Source organism: Paramisgurnus dabryanus, chromosome 13 (genome assembly GCF_030506205.2).
Source record: "Paramisgurnus dabryanus chromosome 13, PD_genome_1.1, whole genome shotgun sequence".
NCBI classification, from domain to species: Eukaryota; Metazoa; Chordata; class Actinopteri; order Cypriniformes; family Cobitidae; genus Paramisgurnus; species Paramisgurnus dabryanus.
This window is the reverse complement of record NC_133349.1, coordinates 24,446,271-24,466,077: the sequence shown is the minus strand read 5'-3', so window position 1 is coordinate 24,466,077 and position 19,807 is coordinate 24,446,271. Positions and strand designations below refer to the sequence as shown.

The 19,807-nt window shown below is 37.2% G+C and overlaps 1 protein-coding gene across 4 annotated transcripts in view; it reads right to left on the bottom strand.

Moving 5' to 3' along the window:
* Positions 1–247: 247 nt before the first annotated feature.
* rorc (RAR-related orphan receptor C) overlaps positions 248–19,807 on the bottom strand; it is a 35,869-nt gene continuing 16,309 nt past the window's right edge. For 3 of the 4 annotated variants that reach the window (XM_065270184.2, XM_065270185.2, XM_065270186.2), the window contains 10 exons: positions 9,648–9,733; positions 9,340–9,481; positions 7,143–7,481; positions 6,937–7,056; positions 6,594–6,715; positions 5,562–5,694; positions 1,899–2,006; positions 1,622–1,732; positions 1,406–1,515; positions 248–1,331 (listed from right to left, as the gene is read on the bottom strand). In XM_065270184.2, the coding sequence (XP_065126256.1) occupies positions 1,167–1,331; positions 1,406–1,515; positions 1,622–1,732; positions 1,899–2,006; positions 5,562–5,694; positions 6,594–6,715; positions 6,937–7,056; positions 7,143–7,481; positions 9,340–9,481; positions 9,648–9,733 (1,436 nt within the window). In that variant the 3' untranslated portion in view covers positions 248–1,166. The remainder of the gene's footprint in view (positions 1,332–1,405; positions 1,516–1,621; positions 1,733–1,898; positions 2,007–5,561; positions 5,695–6,593; positions 6,716–6,936; positions 7,057–7,142; positions 7,482–9,339; positions 9,482–9,647; positions 9,734–19,807) is intronic. The other variant, XM_073811655.1, reaches the window with a different exon arrangement.

Here is a 19,807-nt window from a genome sequence, read left to right as displayed (position 1 = left end):
AAAATCCCTCTGTAAGTCCAATCCATCATGTTGATACTTTTCAGGAGTTTATTTTAGGCCACTTCTGCAAAGCAGCAAAACACAATAGATAGCAGGGTATTCGCTTTAAAACAGGGTTTCATAAACCTTGAATAAGTGATAAGTTAAAGCTAACACAAAACACAACAGAAATAGCAAAAAGCTCATGGGAACATTAAACAAAAATGCACTGGGACCTCATAAAGCACAAATAAAACTCTTACAAATAAACATTTGAGAAGTTTTTAAGATTTCTACAAATATAAGAGTTGCATTAAACCAAAATACAACTGTTGTACATCGAATTGTCTAAAATAAGCATCGTTTATAATATAGCATTATAGTATTTGTCAGTTTTCAAGTACTCTAATTTTTTTTAAACTCTGAGCATAAATATTACCAAATATTCAACTTTTAAATTAAACTCAATGAAAAGTTGAAAATGAAACAAAAAACACAGTGAGAACACACTTCACAGTCATGTAATTCTTCTAAAATCCATGTGAAATTATTGAAATATGAAGATTACATGTGCCAGGACAAGCTTTAGTGGAATTGTGGAGGAAAAAAGTACAAAAACAGCGACACGTAAGGTGTCAAAACAGTTGACCATATTTAAATTAATGCAATAAGTGTATTATGTTTCATTTTACATGGCAAAAGTCGACAAGCACCTGTCTCCATCTATACTGCCTGTGAATTAAAAAGTACAATTGAAGTAAATAATTCCAATATTTACTTATGTCAGAACTTCTTCCTGGTCCAAACTAGGCATTGACAAAAACAATGTTGGTTTAAATCCGAGATTTGCAAATATCAACATTTTACTTTAATCTTATACAGCAGATCGGGTCTCAAAACAATTTACGCTTTGAAAAAAGGTTCATCAGCATTTTACTCATTAGAGCAAAAGTTAAAATACATCCCCATATATAAGCAACTCTGCACCAAAAATATTATCTTAATAGCATTTATGCTAATAGAATTTGCACAAAAGTCTTTATAAACTTTGATTGCATACATCTGTTAACATTATATTCTGTTCTTGTCAGCGTAACAAAAATATATTTATATCAAATAGTACATTTAGAGCCTGATTGCATACGCCATTCATTTCAAACAGCAGCTATCTGCTAACCAAATGTGTGTCAGTGAGTAGCCAGTGTCTGGATGTCTGTGTCGGAGCCGAACAGCTCTTTGTATAGCGGAGGAAAGAGTGAATGTACAGTGAGCGGATACAGTTGACGAAACCATCGCAGTTTCTCAATATGCAGCAAGCACAGAGACTTCAGCAGCGGCATCCTCTGGTACAGCTGGGAGAACATAAAAAAAGTGTAACTAGTCTATAGAGTTACTTTCAAATCAATGTTTGTCTTCACTGTGTTACCTTATGCAGCAGAGTTTCCTGATTGTCCCTATGAAGAATGTGATTAAGAGCAAGCTCCACATCTCTCCGTGCTCTCTGAACTCTCTCTCTGTTTTCCAGACACGGCCGATCTACACAAACACAAACAAACAAAGAGAGAGAGAAATTTGGCCCATGGTCATTTGGAGGAAGCTGTCAGCACTTTTGCAATTTGCACATTATGACTGTGCTGCTCACCTGCATTGAGGAGGACGAGAGCAGAAAACACTGCCATCTGCTGTTCTGTCAGTCTCAGCATACACAGATTGTGAGCAAAATCGAACACGTTCGCTATTAGATCACTACATGCTGAATAACACAAAAAGGATGGTTCACATTACAATTACATTTGCTTGGTAAAGTAAAGACGATTTAATAGTTTAATAGGCTATATTGAAGAGAATTACTGACAAATTTGGATTAACAGACTATATCTCTTTCTGTTGGATTCTGTGGTAATATTCCTTTAACTCACCGAGAGACTTGAAAAGTTCTGTTCCAGCAAATTTGCCATCAAAAAATACTGTGTTGTTTTCTGTGTTAAACATCCGACTCATCCGAACCAAAACCACCTCCATAGATCCTAATAAAAAAAGCGAGAAAGGTACCCATAAATGAGTATAATAAAGAGGAGCGAGAATATGAGCATATGAAACAAAGCCAGAAATGAATGAGTTGTTGAAAGACAAAGAAGAAAAGATAAAGAGAGAGATAATTTGAAAAGTTTGGTTCCAAAACGCAATAAATCCATTTTGACTAATTTGTGTAAAAACATGTTGTCTATACCAAGAAAGTGACAAGATGAAAACCACAATTTTCTGTTACAAACTTTCACATAGCATCTTTAGGTTATAAAAACATAAAAAATTCAAATCCATAATTTTGATTTTAAAAGATGCATGACAAGTAAAAAAAAAAAATGTTGAATCAATGTAAAAATGTGCATTCATCTTTGCCATGCTATATTCATTTATTTGACTAGTGGTATACAGTGATTAAACATTAATGGCATTAATCAAAACACTTACTTTGTCATATTAAGAACACTGTCATTGCTTCTGACGTCACCGCTGAACTTTTTTGACAGCAATCAACTGAAAAATGTTTTGGTCCTGCTTGATTTATAATAATGGAAAGTTTTCATAAGATCTGCTGGCGTCAATGTGTTAGCATGACAGAAGCTTCATGCTGTCAGGAGAACAAGCAACAGCCGGCATTTTCCGTCTCTTTTTTGAGTGTCTCTCATGTAAATTATTAGACTTTGATTGCTTACGTTTCTTTCCTGCCACAGAACATCACCACAGGTTTAGCAATGCCATCAAAGTATTATTTTGTTTTTGTTTGTTTGTTGATCACGGGGTACAAAGTAGATGAGGAAAACTAGGATTCTATGTGTAATCAACACACCGCCATTAATGTTTACAATGCGTGGAATGGTGCGCTGTGATTGGTTAAGCGGATTTAATGCATTCTGCCAAGAAGGAGAAGTGGCTTTTATCACGTTTTGAAAAAAGAAAAAGAAAAGATGACAGAATAACGTTTTTCTTAGCAGTATTTATATTTGAAAAGCTTAGGTGCAAGTCATTACACTGAAAAATAATTTTAACTTATTTATAACTTATAAGTTATGTCAACTATATATTATTTTCACTTCAAATCTGCTTAATCCCGGTCTTTCAGCATTCAGAAGCGCCATATCGCTTTGTTTGCAGAATCTGTTTAATGCCAAGATGATTTTTCTGCAAAGTCCTCTAAGTGCACAGAAAAATAATTGGACGAACAACGGCATTTGTAATTCGGATTTAAACTGATGAGCTACAAGCGTTTTTACTCAGTTAAAGGAGGTTTACTCAATATATTAGAATACTGACTGTATTTTTTGGCCTTTTACCTTTAACTTAATTCAAAAAGAACAGTGAAGAGTGAAGAGCATTGGTAAAGCATTAGCTCAGTGGAAGAGCATTGCTTTGCAGTGCAAAAGGTCATGGGTTCGAATTCAGGGAATACAAGTAATGATAAAAATGTACAGCTTGTAATGCACTGAAAGTTGCGTTGGATAAAAGCGTCTGCCAAATGCATAAATAAATCAAATAAATAAAAGAGTCACTGGAAAGGAATGGGGTGGGATTGGGAAACAACCGTGGGTCACATTCAAATTTGGGTACCTTGTGAGAATGAATACAACCCAAATATGGCAACCCCATGCATCACAGTTTCCTTCAGTTTCTTCATTTTTAGAAGTTTCATCACTTGCAATAGTTCTAGTTGTATTACTAGTGAACTGTTTACTATATCTTATCCAAAGAAGTGACATTTTAAACTTTTTTGCCAATAAAAAATTGCCTATCCTGCATTCAGACTAGCAGTAGCAGAGCGACACAATCTCATTCATTTTAATTGAAGCTTGGTGACTTTCAGCAACACAAGTGACAGTAACCATTAGTAACCAGGTGGGGCGTGTCCAGTCACGTGACAGAATTGAGAAAAGTTTAACTTTATGCAAATGATGAGTGACTTTCTGAAGCGACTACCAATAAGAGTGAAGCAGTGGAGTTTACATTACTCATCTCTCGTCAGTTACTGAAGTGGAAGATACTCATTTGTTTATGACAACCAGATTTAGTAACGCCTCCTAATGACCTCATTAAAAGCGACGAGCGAAACCCAGCAACAAAGTAGCTTACAATATGAATGTAGGATTAGAGGGTTTTGCAGTCAAAGACTTATGTTAAACCAATGACAGTGACATTTGTGAAAATAAGGTATTCAAAAGCCATGCAGCATCCAGCATGCCAGCAGCCATATCACCCTGTAGCCCAAGACAGCTTGCCCACTGAAGCTAAGCAGGGCTGAGCCTGGTCAGTACTTGGATGGGAGACCACTTGGGAAAAACCAGGTTGCTGCTGGTAGTGGTGTTAGTGAGACCAGCGGGGGTGCTCACCCTGTGGTCTGTGTGGGTCCTAACAACCCAGTATAGTGATGGGGACACTATACTGTCAAAAAAGCACCGTCCTTCGGATGAGACGTTAAACCGAGGTCCTGACTCTCTGTGGTCATTAAAAATCCCAGGATGTCCTTCGAAAAAGAGTAGGGGTGTGCCCCGGCATCCTGGCCAAACTTGCCCATTGTCCTACTAATCATCCCTCATACTAATTGGCTATATCACTCTGTCTCCTCTCCACTAATAAGCTGGTGTGTGGTGGGCGTTCTGGCGCAATATGGCTGCCGTCGCATCATCCAGGTGGATGCTGCACATTGGTGGTGGTTGAGGAGATTCCCCAGTTCATATGTAAAGCGCTTTGAGTACTGAGAAAAGCGCTATATAAATGTAAGGAATTATTATTATTATTATTCAATTGCTGACTGACAACCTTGCCATCAAAGTGAAATTATTGAACCTACCTACACATAAGAGCCAGATAAAAAGCTCATTTACAAGGAAAAATGTCAGCTGGATTTATACAGGGCCAAATTATCCATAGACAGGATTAGGTGCGAGCCCTGGGGCACCAGGCAAATAGGGGGGCACCAAGGGCTCCAGACTGCCACCAAATGGAATATTTGACATATCACGAGCAGTTTCTTTTTCAAGTACCCACTCATGTGCGGGGCACCCATGACAAAAATACGGAATGGGCGATCGGGTCGTTTTATGTCACCATGCGCTCAGTTGAATCTACCGATGGGTCTACGCAGCCCTTGTAAAGTCAACACATCTCACTCAGAACCGTGAGCAGACGCAACCATGCAGGCTCAATTAGACATTGCAGAGATAAGAGATAGAGAGAGAACTTCTAGCCTACATAACACCAAAAACATTATAGATGAGAATAAAGGTCTTAGACATTAGGTGCCCATGTCAGGAAAACTGGATAGAAGATGAGAAATGTGTAAAAGATACAAGTATGTATATAGCCATGCCACTCATCTCATTACAATCTGTATATAACTTGTATATGTATGTATATGCCTAGAATAAGTCAACGGGGTTTGGTTCCTTAACTCCTTTTCTGAAAGTTTTATAAATTGTGAATATTGCCATGTGCAGCACTTCAAATGTGGTCACTACACTGTGTTAATCCAGGCCTGCACTTAGAGGGTTTGCATTTGAACTCATCATATGTATAATGTGTCTTACCACTTTTAAGCAGAGCGATTTGATCATTCTGACAGAGCTGACGGAATCCCGGGATATGTTTGGCAAACTCCACCACGTACTGAACGGCATCGGTCAACCGTACTGCACAATGCTGCCACATCTCATCCACTGACTATTGAGAGTGAGAGAGAGAGATAGCAAAAGAACAGAACTGAGACTACAGAAAGTTTTTCGATTTTCATGAACAACTACTGAAAGGTTTGGACACACCTGAATGAAATGTTTCTCATCATCATAGAAACTTAAATTTGTTTTTTAACATTAAAAAAGGGTATAGATGTTGCACAGTATTTTATGTGTTGGCAGAGGCAATTTTTTGAGCCAAATGGATTTTGCATGCAACCCCAAAATCAAAGAAGCGTCCATTAATCTGTTACTTTCTTTTATCTGTTTAAAATGCACAATATTATCAATTGTGTTCTGCATCCTTGTCACTTTTCAGAGATTTTTGCTGTTTTGATAGTGTTTTGACTACATTAGTTTATTCTGGCGGCACAACGCCAAAGTTTGCCAGAGTTCACGTGGGCGGGGAATCACACATGCGCACATATGAGGTAAAATTTATTGCAAAAATACGTTCCTCTAATAATTTTATCTAAACATATTTTTTTAAATCATTACTGAACATTAAAATCTATCACGTGGATAAAGCTTATGTCATTTTCGTTGTTTATATACTTTATGGATTTAAAATTACATTAATTTCATAAGGTAATGCAGTTGTTGTGCAAAATGCATTAATGACACAATTAAACAAGTCATAAAACAAAACGTAAATAAATAAAACATGCTGTTTCAGATGTAAATATGATGCCCATATGTCATTATTCCGATTGAATATTTGATATAAAAGTTAGTCAGCTCTTTAATATATTTCGTTTGATGTCTGTGTATGCACAAATTTCTGTGAGCTGTGCACACTGTGCCCCCTCAAAAAAGTTGTATGACGCCCCTGTGTGTTGGGTATGTTTACAGTACACTAATGCTAAATGGTTATTAAAGGAGCTGTACCTTGCTCTGGTAGGCATGGATCTCCTCCCTGCTGAAAACCTTCCATCTGAGACCCTGCAGCTCCTCTGGACGATACTGAGTCGTCTCTCTGTGGGAACGTAAAATACTTGCACATAGCTCCTCTGCCAAAAACACACAGAGAGCGGCAAAACATATTAATACCCAACTTAAAAAAACAACCATGTCTTTACTCTGTTTGAAGACCCTGGTAGCCATGACGGCTAGTACATGTGTCCTACAGTAAATGCTTACATGATTATCTTGTCCTACTTCGTATATTGGTATATTCTATAAGCTGCATTTTACCATAGCATCCATGTAAAGTCCTGCCTTGGCTTCTTACCTATGTGCAGAGAGGTCGGGTAGGAAAAGAATGAGCTCTCTGGGTCAAAAGGTTGAAACCTCATTTCACTGCCTGGCATGTTTAAGATGGCTTCTGGTGTAGACCTTGTGGAGTCAACCCCTGTGGGAAAGATACAATGGGATTAAAGGGACACAACCACTCAAACACAATTCTGGGGTGATTTACAAAAATTGAGAATTTCACACCTCTCCCAGTTAACAAGTTAAAGCTTTCACCCTTCTTGTGGGTGACTTTATAGGCCAGACCTGCAGCATGGGAATCAGCTACGTGGCACCCCGGATAAGGATGAACCTCTACTGGGCAACCTGACAGGTCGGGCTCAATAGGGGAATAGTGGTATGGTGAGGAGAGAGGGGGGATGAGATGGGATGACTGTTCTCTGGGCTCTTTGCCGGGCCGGTAGGCTAGAAGAGACTGCGGTTCTTGGATAGAGTTAGCCTGAAGACGCTGCTGCTGTCTGTGTCTCTCAACTTCTGCAATGAGTGAATCTCTCTGACGCTTGGACATGCGGCCAAACTTCACAGCTGAACAACAGAAAGACAGAACTTTTACATATCATTTCCATGACAATAATAAAATGGTCAAATAACATTTACGTTTAAAGGGACATTCCACTTTTTTGAAAATATGCTCATTTTCCAGCTCCCCTAAAGTTGAACTTTTGATTCTTACCGTTTTGGAATCCATTCAGCTGATCTCCGGGTCTGGCGTTACAACTTTTAGCATAGCTTAGCATAATCCATTGAATCTGATTAGACCATTAGCATCACGCTACAAAATAACCAAAGAGTTCAATATTTTTCCTATTTAAAACTTGACTCTTCTGTAGTTACATCGTGTACTAAGACCAACTGAAAATTAATAGTTGCCATTTCTAGTCAGATATGGCTAGGAACTATGGCGTAATAATCAAGGAATATGCTGATGTAACATGGCTGCAGCAAGCATAGTGATATTACGCACTGCCCGAAAAGAGTCAACTGTCACTGAAAATAACCAAGAGGACTATTTTCGGGGCTAGAAAATCACAACTTTTAATTCTTTGTCGGTCTTAGTACACGATGTAACTACAGAAGTTTAAAATAGGAAAAATAGCGACACTCTTTGGTTATTTTTTAGCACAATGCTAATGGTCTAATCAGATTCAATGGATTGTGCTAAGCTATGCTTAAAGTGGTACCGCCAGACCCGAAGATCAGCTGAATGGATTCCAAAACGGTAAGAATCAAATGTTTAACTCTAGGGGAGCTGGAAAATAAGCATATTTTCAAAAAAAGTGGAATGTCCCTTTTCCAAACAGACTTTTCCATGTTTAAGGGCTATAATTGGGTCTTACCTAGAGAACACACCCATTCATTCATCCAGACACACCCATTTATTTATCAAGACACACTCATTCATTCATGCAACGCCGCGCAGACCGATCGGCGGCTGACTTGAAGCAGTGCATGCCAGTAAGAAATGTTGTCCGACTTGAGACAGGGCTGATCCCAGGTGACTGTGACGTACGGCTTTAACGTACCATGAGCGCGATTTGAGATCAGCAACCTGAGTCGGCCAGCGCAGTTCACCAAGAGGAGCTGCATGGGCTTTGATGACAACACAGCTGTTTAACGATTGGTCGATTTATCACATGACAACGATCACGTGTGTTTCGTGTTTATTGTCATGACTTCAGTTCCACAAATGCTCCCAAATCTGTATTTTTATAACCGTTAAAGCTCTTTTCATGTAGTCACGATGTTATATTGTGTCATGTTCATCAAAATAAAACGGATAAAAAAATGTAGACCCCACTACATTGGTATTTAAATAATATATGCTTATGTTGAACTGTAAAAACAGATGCTGTAAGCCGCTTCAGTTCCACTCATGCTCATACACGGACTTTCAAAACAGTATAATTCACTTTTTATGTTGTTTACATCTTACAAATCATATTTACTGCGATAAAGTAAGCAAACGCCCCGTGATCAGCCATGACTGACGTAAATGCAGCAAACTACGGGAACCACAGCGTGTCCGACTTCACGCCTCTGTTTTCAGCTCATCCCCGCCTGCATGCGGCTAATCTCACCGATCGGTTACATCCAGCCGCAGCCGATGTCAAACACACCTATTTATTTATCCAAACACACCCATTCATTCATCCAGACACACCTGATTATTCATTCAGACTTATCCAGACACAGTGAACCCCTATTTATTTCTCCATCCAGATACACCTAGTCATTTTCCCCACACCCATTCACTTATCCAGAGACACACATTTATTAATTCAAACAAACTGATTCATTCATTCATTCATCTAGAGTAGAGTAGACACACCCGTCATCCACAACACATTGCTTAATCCAGACACATCAATTCATCCGGTCTCACCATCACGGCTCATGCCCTGAGCGACACATTTCTTGAGTCGGCAGCTCTGGCAGCGGTTGCGGCTGGCGCGATCGATGGGGCAGTTACTCTGCCTGGAGCACGAGTACTGAACACTAGAGGATTGACTTCTGCGGAAAAACCCCTGCACAAACAGAATAAAAAAAAAAGGGAGAGACGATGAGTCTACAATACAGCCGTGAGAAATGTGATAGAAAAGATCTGAGCAGCTGTTTGAATCCTGTTTGTGCATCAAGCTCAGAATAAAAATATTTGAAATCAATGAAGTAATTCTCTTATACAACGCTTACCTTGCAACCTTCACAGGTAATAACTCCATAATGAACACCTGATGACTTATCTCCACAGATCTTACATGGGATCACTTCTATCTGAGCTGTAGACACACAATACAACACGGTTCAAACATAAATAATGGTTTTAAAGGATTACTCCACTTTCATAAAGAATCACAACAATTTACTCACGCCAATGTCATCCAAAATGTTTATGTCGTACTTTTTCAGTCGAGAAGAAATGTTTTTTTTTGTTGAGGAAATCATTCCAGGATTTTTCTCAATTAAATAGATTTTATCCGACCTCAAGAGTTTACAGTTATAATGCATTTTACAATTACAAAGCAGCTTCAAAGAGCTCTAAACTATCCCAATTAGGGTCTTATCTAGCAAAACGATTGACATTTTCGACAAGAAAAATAAAACACATGCACTTTTAAACCACAACTTCTCGTCTTGCACTAGCTGTGTGATCCGCCAGGTTGACCTTACATTATACGTAAGCACGTCAAAAGGTCACGCATGACTTTGCAAAACTACCGCCCCAATGTTTACAAGTGTGGAGAAAGAGGACTGTTTTGACTGTGTTTAAAATGGTAGCAAATGTGCGTTTCACATATGTAACGCGCAACCTTTCAACGTCTGGCACGTCACACGACATGGCTAGCGCAAGACGAGAAGTTGTGGTTTAAAAGTTTTTAAAGGTGCAGTGTGTAATTCTTAGACGGATCTCTTAACAGAAATGCAAAATATTAAACAAAACTATATTATCAGTGATGTAAAATAGACCTTTCATAATGAACCGTTATGTGTTTATTACCTTAGAATGAGACGTTTTTATCTACATATACAGAGGGTCCCCTTACATGGAAGTCACCATTTTGTGCCGCCATGTTTCTACAGAAACCTTTAATGGACAAACTCTTTTTACTAAGTAAATGTCCGATGACATGTTTGTCTGGTGGCATCTACCGTAGCTTCTCTATGTGATTAAAAAACGAGGGGTAAGCAGTGGACTGAGCCATTGGTTGCAATTCACCATCACCTTACCACTAGATGGCGCAAAAATCTACACACTGCACCTTTAAATGTTTTATTTTTCTTGCCTAAAATGACAATCTTATTGCTAGATAAGACCCTTATGCCTCGTTTGGGATTGTTTAGAGACCTTTGAAGCTGTGTTGAAACTGCAATTTTAAACTGTAAACTGTTGGGGTCCAATAAAGTCTATTAAAGGAGACATTTTACAAGACTTTATTAAGATGTAAAATAAATATTAAGCAGTGGACTGAGCCATTGGTTGCAATTCACCATCACCTTACCACTAGATGGCGCAAAAATTTACACACTGCACCTTTAAATGTTTTATTTTTCTTGCCTAAAATGACAATCTTATTGCTAGATAAGACCCTTATGCCTCGTTTGGGATTGTTTAGAGACCTTTGAAGCTGTGTTGAAACTGCAATTTTAAACTGTAAACTGTTGGGGTCCAATAAAGTCTATTAAAGGAGACATTTTACAAGACTTTATTAAGATGTAAAATAAATATTTTGTGTCCCCACTCCCAGAATATGTATGTGAAGTTTTAGCTCAAAATACCATATAGATAATTTATTACAGCATGTTAAAATTGGCAATTTAAAGGTGCGAGCAAAAATGTGTCGTTTTTTTTATTTGTCCTGTTAAATGCAAATGAGCTGATCTCTGCACTAAATAGCAGTGCCGTGGTTGGATAGTGCAGATTAAGGGGCAGTATTATCCCCTTCTTACATCACAAGGGGAGCCAAATTTCAATGACCTATATTTACCAAAACTAAGTTACTGGGTTGATCTTTTTTACATTTTCTAGGTTGACAGAAGCACTGGGGACCCAATTAAAGCAGTTAAACATGAAAAAAGTCAGATTTTCATGATATGTCCCCTTTAAATTGAGAAAAAAACCTTAATTTCTTCTCGAATAAACAAATAAAGACATAAACAACTTGCATGACATGGGGGTGAGTAAATTATCTGGATTTTATTTTTATGAATGTGGAATATTACTTCAGCTCTAGTAATTAATTTAGATCCTTCCCACTAGAGGGTAGTAGAGATCAGATGCTTTTAACTATGCATTTGTTTAAAGCAGTGGTTCTCAAACTTTTGGAATGCTCCCCCTTGGGTAGGGTGCATCCTTTTACTACGCACCCCCCTCTCAAAGAAAATTCAAGACATAACACTTGGAATTTGACCATAAAGGGGTGGTTTCCTGGACAGGGATTAGCTTAAACCAGGACTAGATCTTAATTTAATTAGGAAATAGAACTAGTTTTAAAAACATGCCTTACTGATAAAATTACTTTTTTAAGGAAAACAAAGGGCACTGATGTATTTTTAGATATGTCAGTGCAAGTCGTTTTCAGTTTGGACAGATCATTACATTTATTTTAGGCTAGGATTAGTTTAATCCATGTCCAGGAAACCGCCCCATTATGATAGAATGTAGTGCTGTTTGTTAGCAGACTTTTTTGTGGTTTAATTGCACAGAATCTATGATAAATTCATGTATTTTATCAAATTAAATAAAAACTGGGGCCTCCCTGGCACCATCTCACGCCCCCCAGTTTGAGAACCACTGGTTTAAGGGAATCTTATATTCACATAAACTGTAAAATAGGTTCATTTGAAAGTGTACATGCCTTTAGATTATGAATGATTGCACTGATTAAAATTAACACATGAAATAACTTTTGAGTGAATTTGCCTTTATATATTTAAAGTACAGCACATACCAACGTACACGTATACAATCACATATACGTAGAGGTAAAAATAGACAAATTCACAGAAGCACACACAGGTTTGTAACAGACTGAAGATAATCCCTGAAAGCCTCATTAAGAAATCCTAATCTACTGCAAACAGAGAGAGAGAGAGAGAGAGAGAGAGAGAGAGAGAGAGAGAGAGAGAGTGAGAGAGAGAGAGACAGAGACAGAGAGAGAGAGAGATAGAGATGGAGGGATAATGAATGAATGATCTGCAAGCTCTACTGTAATGCTATTTACACACACAAACACTCATCCACAGGTTTTTATTGCCGAATTCCTAAGGGCATCCTATGGACTTTAATCGCTTTCGTAGTTTATACTTAAACCTAAACCTTACACAAACTAGAAACCAGCAGATGCAAGTTTTTCTTTTTTCAAGGGTGAATCAACTAAAATGTCTCATTAAACAACAAACAAAAATTTGCCCCCTAAAAGTCAAAGCTGCACACACTAAGATGCATGCAAAATTGCACACCTACATACACAGAGAGAATGGTGTATCCTTATGTGTTACATAGACCTTTAAAAAATTAAAATAAAACTTCTGGTTTGGAGACAATAAGTGATTTTGTTTCTGGCATGCTTATGTACAGAGTTCACTGCTAGGTGTGTAATGAACTAAAATGGATGTGTGTGCATAACTTTGTTTGTGTGTTTTCTGTCAAAGTAACAGTAAATCTAACTTGGTTATTTCTTGGAATCCAGCAGTGTGTTTGTGGCTAAGCGATGTGGTTAAATCGTCCAGTACCAATGAACTTAAGCTTCCTCCCCAAACATACACCGAGGCATGCCCTCTCTTTTTGAGCCAAATGGATATTGCATGCAACCTACATATCAAAGAGGTGTCACTGAATCTGTTACTTGTCTTTAAATCTGTTTAATAGCTGCAATATTATCAGTTCTGTGTTTGCATTCTGATTACTTTTCAGAGATTTTCGCCATTTTGAAAGGGTTTTGATCCTGTTACATGTTGCTTCATTCAGGCGACAGCAACTGTGCATGATCATGGGCTCCTTAAAGCTGTATTTTGTAATTAAAATGTTGGCAGAAACGTTCACAACACATCTAAAAGCCAGTATGGTAATGTGCAAATAACCACCGCTGTGTACAAAATGTATGGTTCAAAATGTGACAGTCTCACAGTCTCAACGTCAACCTCAAAGTTCATGGGGGCACAGAATTACCTCTGCTTACATATGAGGTCAAATTTAGTGCAATTTAAAATGCATTTTAGAAATAATTTTATATAAATATATTTACTAAGTTTTTAAAATTGCAATTTGAATGAATTTTTAAAATAAACGAAAAGTGTAGACTACAGCATTATTATTTTGTGCAGCGTTGAACATTACAACCAATCACGTGTTGTTTTTGCATTAATAACAAAAATGTAATGCAAATGCATTAATGGTACAATTGAGCAGCACTATATATTTCATTTAACAGAACCTTATTCTGATTGGTTGAAATAATAAAAAATTGACATAACCACCACCATAATAAATGTGTTGACTTGCATTTTTAAATATGGGCAGGGGGCTCAGATTTGTGAAAGTGCCAAGGAAAAGACCGCGAATGGTCTATAATATTCAGGGCCATTGCTGGCCAAATGGATGCCCTATGCAAACTTTTATAGTGGTGCCCCCTTTAGTTTAAAAAACAACAACAAAATCATACACAACTATAGCATGTGTGAGAATACAACTTTTTTTAAATGCTATTTTTATCATTTATAATTCTATTTTTACAGCAACACAAACTACCATTATACAAATATGCTATATTATAGCCTGTTTTTCTGCATCTGGACCTGTGTAGTTAATGGACTTTAGCTTAATCTAATGTGACAAAGCTAATCTTACATGTCAGTATAAATCCACACAATTTTGGAGAATTACTAAATGTCTTTTCTTGTAAGTAAATTAAAAGTCAGCTTTAAGAAAACAGCAGATGTCTATTAACAAAAGCAAAATATGGTATGTATGGTTATGTTCTCAATAATCAGCCCAGTCACACGAAATTACCTAAGTCACTTAATTTTTTTATTATTTTTCATGATACTGTCACGTATTTCCACGAATTAGTTTTGTAATTTCTTACCATTTTCGCTTCGGTTTAGGGTTAGATTTACATCAAATGACATCCTTACCCAAACCCAACTCAACAATGGTTTAAAATTTAGAAAATATAAAAAATAAATCTGAAAAAATTGTATAAACCAATACTTAAAGCGACTTCCTAATGCAGACATCAAATCTAACCCTAAACCAAAGTGAAAATGGTTTGAAAATAGGAAAAAGCAGTTGAGTAACCAATACGTGACAATGACACAAAGAACACAGAAATTTGTGATACGATCACGAAAAAAACGCTGAAATTCGTGACAGCATCACGAAAAAGAATCAAAAAAATTACGTGACTATAGGTACATAATATTGTGTGACTGCCTGGGTAGCAATAATACAGCTGTTTGATTGATTTAACACTCATTTAAATAATAAATAAGGCCATAGACCCTTGTTATTAGCATATACAAAAAAAAAGAATGCATTTAGGATAGATATCTTTTAGAGTTGGGGTACTCGAACTTGGACTCGGACTCGAGTCCGGACTCGAGTCCAATTTTGAATGAACTCGGACTTGTCACGCACTCGGGTGAATTTGTTCTCGGTCTTGACATGGACTTGGACATTTTGGACTCGGAAAATATCCCGAGTACAGTCGAGTCCACGTCATGTGCAACATTAAAAACAGCATGAACTTGAGATGAGAAATTAATTAATGTCTCGTCTCGTACACACTGCAAACTTTCGAGAGTGACAACCGCATTTAAATGCAGGAGTGAATCCCCTTAATGTTCTTTTCATGTCTGACTCAAGACTCACTCCTGAAAATGTGATGATTGACACAGAAATAACCATAGCAACGTTCTGCAGTCTCACGTTTTTATTACTCACAGCTTTGACCAAAATAATCTAACATCGTGTTTTGAAATTAACCTCCGTCCGGGCGTTTTGTATTGTATGCTTCTTTTGTGAGGCTGCTTCACAGCGCGCGGTCTTGCAGTGTTGCCAGGTCCTCGGCTTTTTTGTACGTAAATACCGTAAATTACTGAAGTGTGTGTGTACAGAACAGGATTAAGCATTAAAAGGTGAAGTGACAACCGAATTAATATGCAGTGTGTACGGGACCGTCGCATCATACTTGCAGACAAACACATCACACACATCAATGCGTGGCTAGCACGATGTCCTCAAAGTCAGCAATAATTTGTTTTGCTTACGAAAATCATAGAGAATTTATTTGCAAGACATCTGGTAAAAAGAAGATACCTCTATATCCCTTTCTTTTCTTTGAAATCAGTTTTGATAGGAAACTAGTTGACATAGAATAAAAATGTTCAATGGCAATGACAAGATGCAATAGAGGTATTTATTTTTATTACATTTTTATATTGCCATTGGTTAAATGGGTTGAAGGGTTAAAGTATTAATAGAAAGTAACCATTTATTTACAATACAAATTTTGTATCTTTTTTCAATTTATTACTTTCTGGACTTGGGCGGACTCGACTTGGACTCGGCCTTTAAGAACTCGGACTTGAGTCCAACTCTGACCCTTTTGGACTCGGACTTGGACTCGGACTTGATGTTTAAGGACTTGGTCTTGACTCGTACTCGACAAAGGTGGACTCGGACCCAACTCTAATATCTTTACTGTGCTTCAAAACACAACGCAGCACAATGTTATTTAAACAATTGAAGTTAAATGATATAAATTGATACATTGTTATACTATTTAAATCAGGCAGATTTGGTAGTGTCAGCAGCTAAAGCTTTACATTTTTAGTGCCATCGAACACACATTTGATCATCTGCAGTCAAGTGGTGGGGGCGCGGCAGATGCAGGTATGGTGCGTCGCCTCATATACTCAAAGTAAAATGCTGTATATAACGTCATAGTTTTTATGTATGTTGTTGTGATTTATAGTTTTACAGAATGAAACATTTTTATTTTCGAAGCACTGTGCCCCCTTTAAAAAAAATCAGTGCATTACAGTGCATGTATCCCGCTGAGCACCACATGAAATTTTCTGCACTTTAACATTTTAAGCCAGAGTTTTTACCGTCGGGTTAATGTTATCCAGGGTTATCTTAAGGTTGTGACCCAGACACCAGCCAAACACGGGTACTTTTTCTGCAGTGGTGAGTAAGTTTACCAACCACTGTGGCAGACCTTCAAAATTTCTCAGACAGAAAGCAACAAGCAATGTCACACCCTATAACCAAATACACACTCGTACTTATACGTTTTGAGAGTGCATAAATCTTCATAGTTGTGGTTGAAAATACAAACGCAATTTAAAGACATGCACCATGTTACAATAATTCATAACGTGTAGCTATGACATACCTCATATCCTAGTGTGAATCACAATGCCTCATATCCTTTCAAACAACTTTAACATGGGGGAAAAGACATTAACCCAAAGTTAACTGTAGTGTGATTAGGCTATAACAAGTCTCTTCATTTAAAGTCTCTGTGTTATTAGGCTGGAATAATCATAATAAAATTCAAAATTAATAAAGAAAAGGAAGAAAAAGTGACCTGAGTTAAGGTGGAATCTGAATCTGTCTTAATCAGTCTGACCTTCTCAAGTAAAAAATAAAAGATCTTTTGATGATTTTTCCCACCTAGCCCATCAAAGCCCATGCAGTGGGTGAATCAAACAAGGGCAGTTTTGTCTAACAAAAGCAACAACGTAAAAAAAAATCAAATAACACCTCACCAAAAAGAGGGAGATTCACAAAGACTAAAAGTGGGGGAATATCTGAGCGCGAGGAGGTGGACGTGAAGGTGTCAACCTCAGAGTCTTTTCAAGTGGTTTACTGACTTCTCTTTCACTCTGACTTTCCCTCTTTCATGCATTATCTTGCTCTTTCATTCCCTTTCTCTATCTCGCTCACAAAGGATGTGACTGCCAGTAACACGCTCTTTCATCTGTGCTTGTACTGCCAGGAATGTCCACCCCTCCTCCTCTCGACGCCACCCGTTTTCTCCTTTATTCTTCTCCCAATCCCTCCATCTCCTACAGGAGCGCTGGTAAAAATATTATTTTATGATATATCTAATTGATCAGTCAATGCATCTTGAGGAATCAACCAACAGGAAAAGATGAAAAGTTTTGCCGGGGACCCATCGCACAAGTCATGTAAAGCTCACTGCATTATTTTTTCAATTGACAGACAGCAGTGCATAGAAAAAAAATCAGCCTAGCCAACAACTAAAAGCTATTTTTATTTACCACATCTAATATAATATTAATAGTTCATCTTTAGTGATTGCAGGAGTATGAAACTAAAAAAAAAAACCAGACAACTAAACCTACACTGATTGTGTGTCTAGATGTATTTTTTGCTTGTGCACTCTTGAATCCGCTGGTGCATCAAGTATAAGCAAGTTTTTAAATGGACATATCCCTTTTTTAAATCACTTTGCATGTCAAAAAAGTTTAAGATTTTTCAAGAAAGTGATGAAGGGAATAAAATGGAGAATTGTTCACATGCAATTAAATCAAATAAATTTTATATACAAAGTGTGTGTGTGCAGCGATAAGGCCGAGTGTGTCTGTGTGTATGTGTTTCTGTGTCAGTGTGTTTGTGTCACTGTGTCAAACGTGAGGTGTATTTTAATTTGGGGCACAAAAGGAAACAGTTTGCAACAGTTTGTGCAAGAACCGTGTGAGTCACTGATATTTCTCAAGACCATGTATCTAACAGTGTGTGTTAATGCATAGTGACACAGTAATTACAATTAAATTAAATATAAAAAGTACCGAAAACAATTAATGTGCAATCTTTTCTGCTTTAAGAAAAAAGCATTATGTTAGGGATATGTAAAGGCAGCACGTTGTTATTGCAGAAATAAGCCCAGACAGTGTGATCAGCACTTGGGGTGAAGCTAGGGTCTTCTATCATACTGAAGGGGGTTATTTTGCGATAACAACTGGCTACCTGAACATTATACCATTTACTACATGGTTAATTACCTTATAAGTAAGGTAAGGAACAATAAACATTGATTTGAAATATTTTATTTGCTCATTCTTAACAAAAGCAGACCTTAACAAATAGAAACACGTTTATTTTCACACTTAATGTCATGTTATTGAAAAGACATATATTCAATTTTTGTGTAATATTAAACTGTACCTGTCAAAATGATTTGCAGCATCTGGCTTATCGTGTGTTAGTAATTTAAAGCGGTTGTTATTTGGGAACCACAAACCTGCAAATGTCGTGACTGGCCAATCAGAATCAAGCATTCAAATAAGCCGTATAATAATTAGGAATGATGTCCGACTCAACTCATTATACTATAAAGTCATGACACATTAGGCAAACAATACCTAGATAATATAGTACGTTTGCTTCGTTTTTGAAAAATGCAGCCAGTAGACACTTTGTAGGCACGTAATCTACAGGAGCTGAGGAGATATCAAATTCACAAATCACAATAAAGGAGGGAACTGTAAGGCGGCTCTTTCAAGTTTAAGTCCTACAGATACCAATAAAGTTGTTCCTCATAGTCATACTGTACTTAAACTGCATTACTTTAATTGCACTTTGTACTTTTTAATAGCCAGAGTAAACTACTTTTACAACAACACCGTCATCGAACCTGCTCACAACACCAGCTTTTATTTCCATGCTGGTCAAGACTGGTTTAGTCCGGTTGCTTGTTTGGTTTAGGTGGTGGACCATGCTGATGAAATGTATATTATTGGCTGTCTCAAAGGTGAGAAATGTATGTCTGTGTAATTTGATTGGCTTGCAGGCTCAGAAAGATGAATGAAAGAATGATTTAAGGCTTGACGGTACGCAAAACATTTACTTTAAAAATATAAGTAGACTCTAAAAAAGAATGTGTTAATTTTAACACATTGGGTCTCATTCACTAAGCATGCGTACGCACAAATTTTTGTAAAATGTGCCGACGTTTTAACTTACAAATCATGATTCGACAGAAACTTTCATACTAAAATAGATTTTAAATGTATGCAAAAACGTAAGAACAACTTAGAAAACACATGCGCAATAATCATGAAGAAGGAAAAAGAACCCTACACTGTAAAAAAAACTTTGCTGCCTTAAAATTTTTTGTTAAATCAACTCAGATTTACGAGTCATGTCAACAGAAATTAGTTGTCACAACTAATAAAATATAGTTGAGAAAAGTCAACTTAAATTTATTAGTTATAACAACTCACCTGTAGTTATAACAACTCATCTCTAGTCAAGATAAATAATAGTAAGTTGAAATGACTTGTAAATCTGAGTTGATTCAACAAAAAATTTTAAGGCAGCA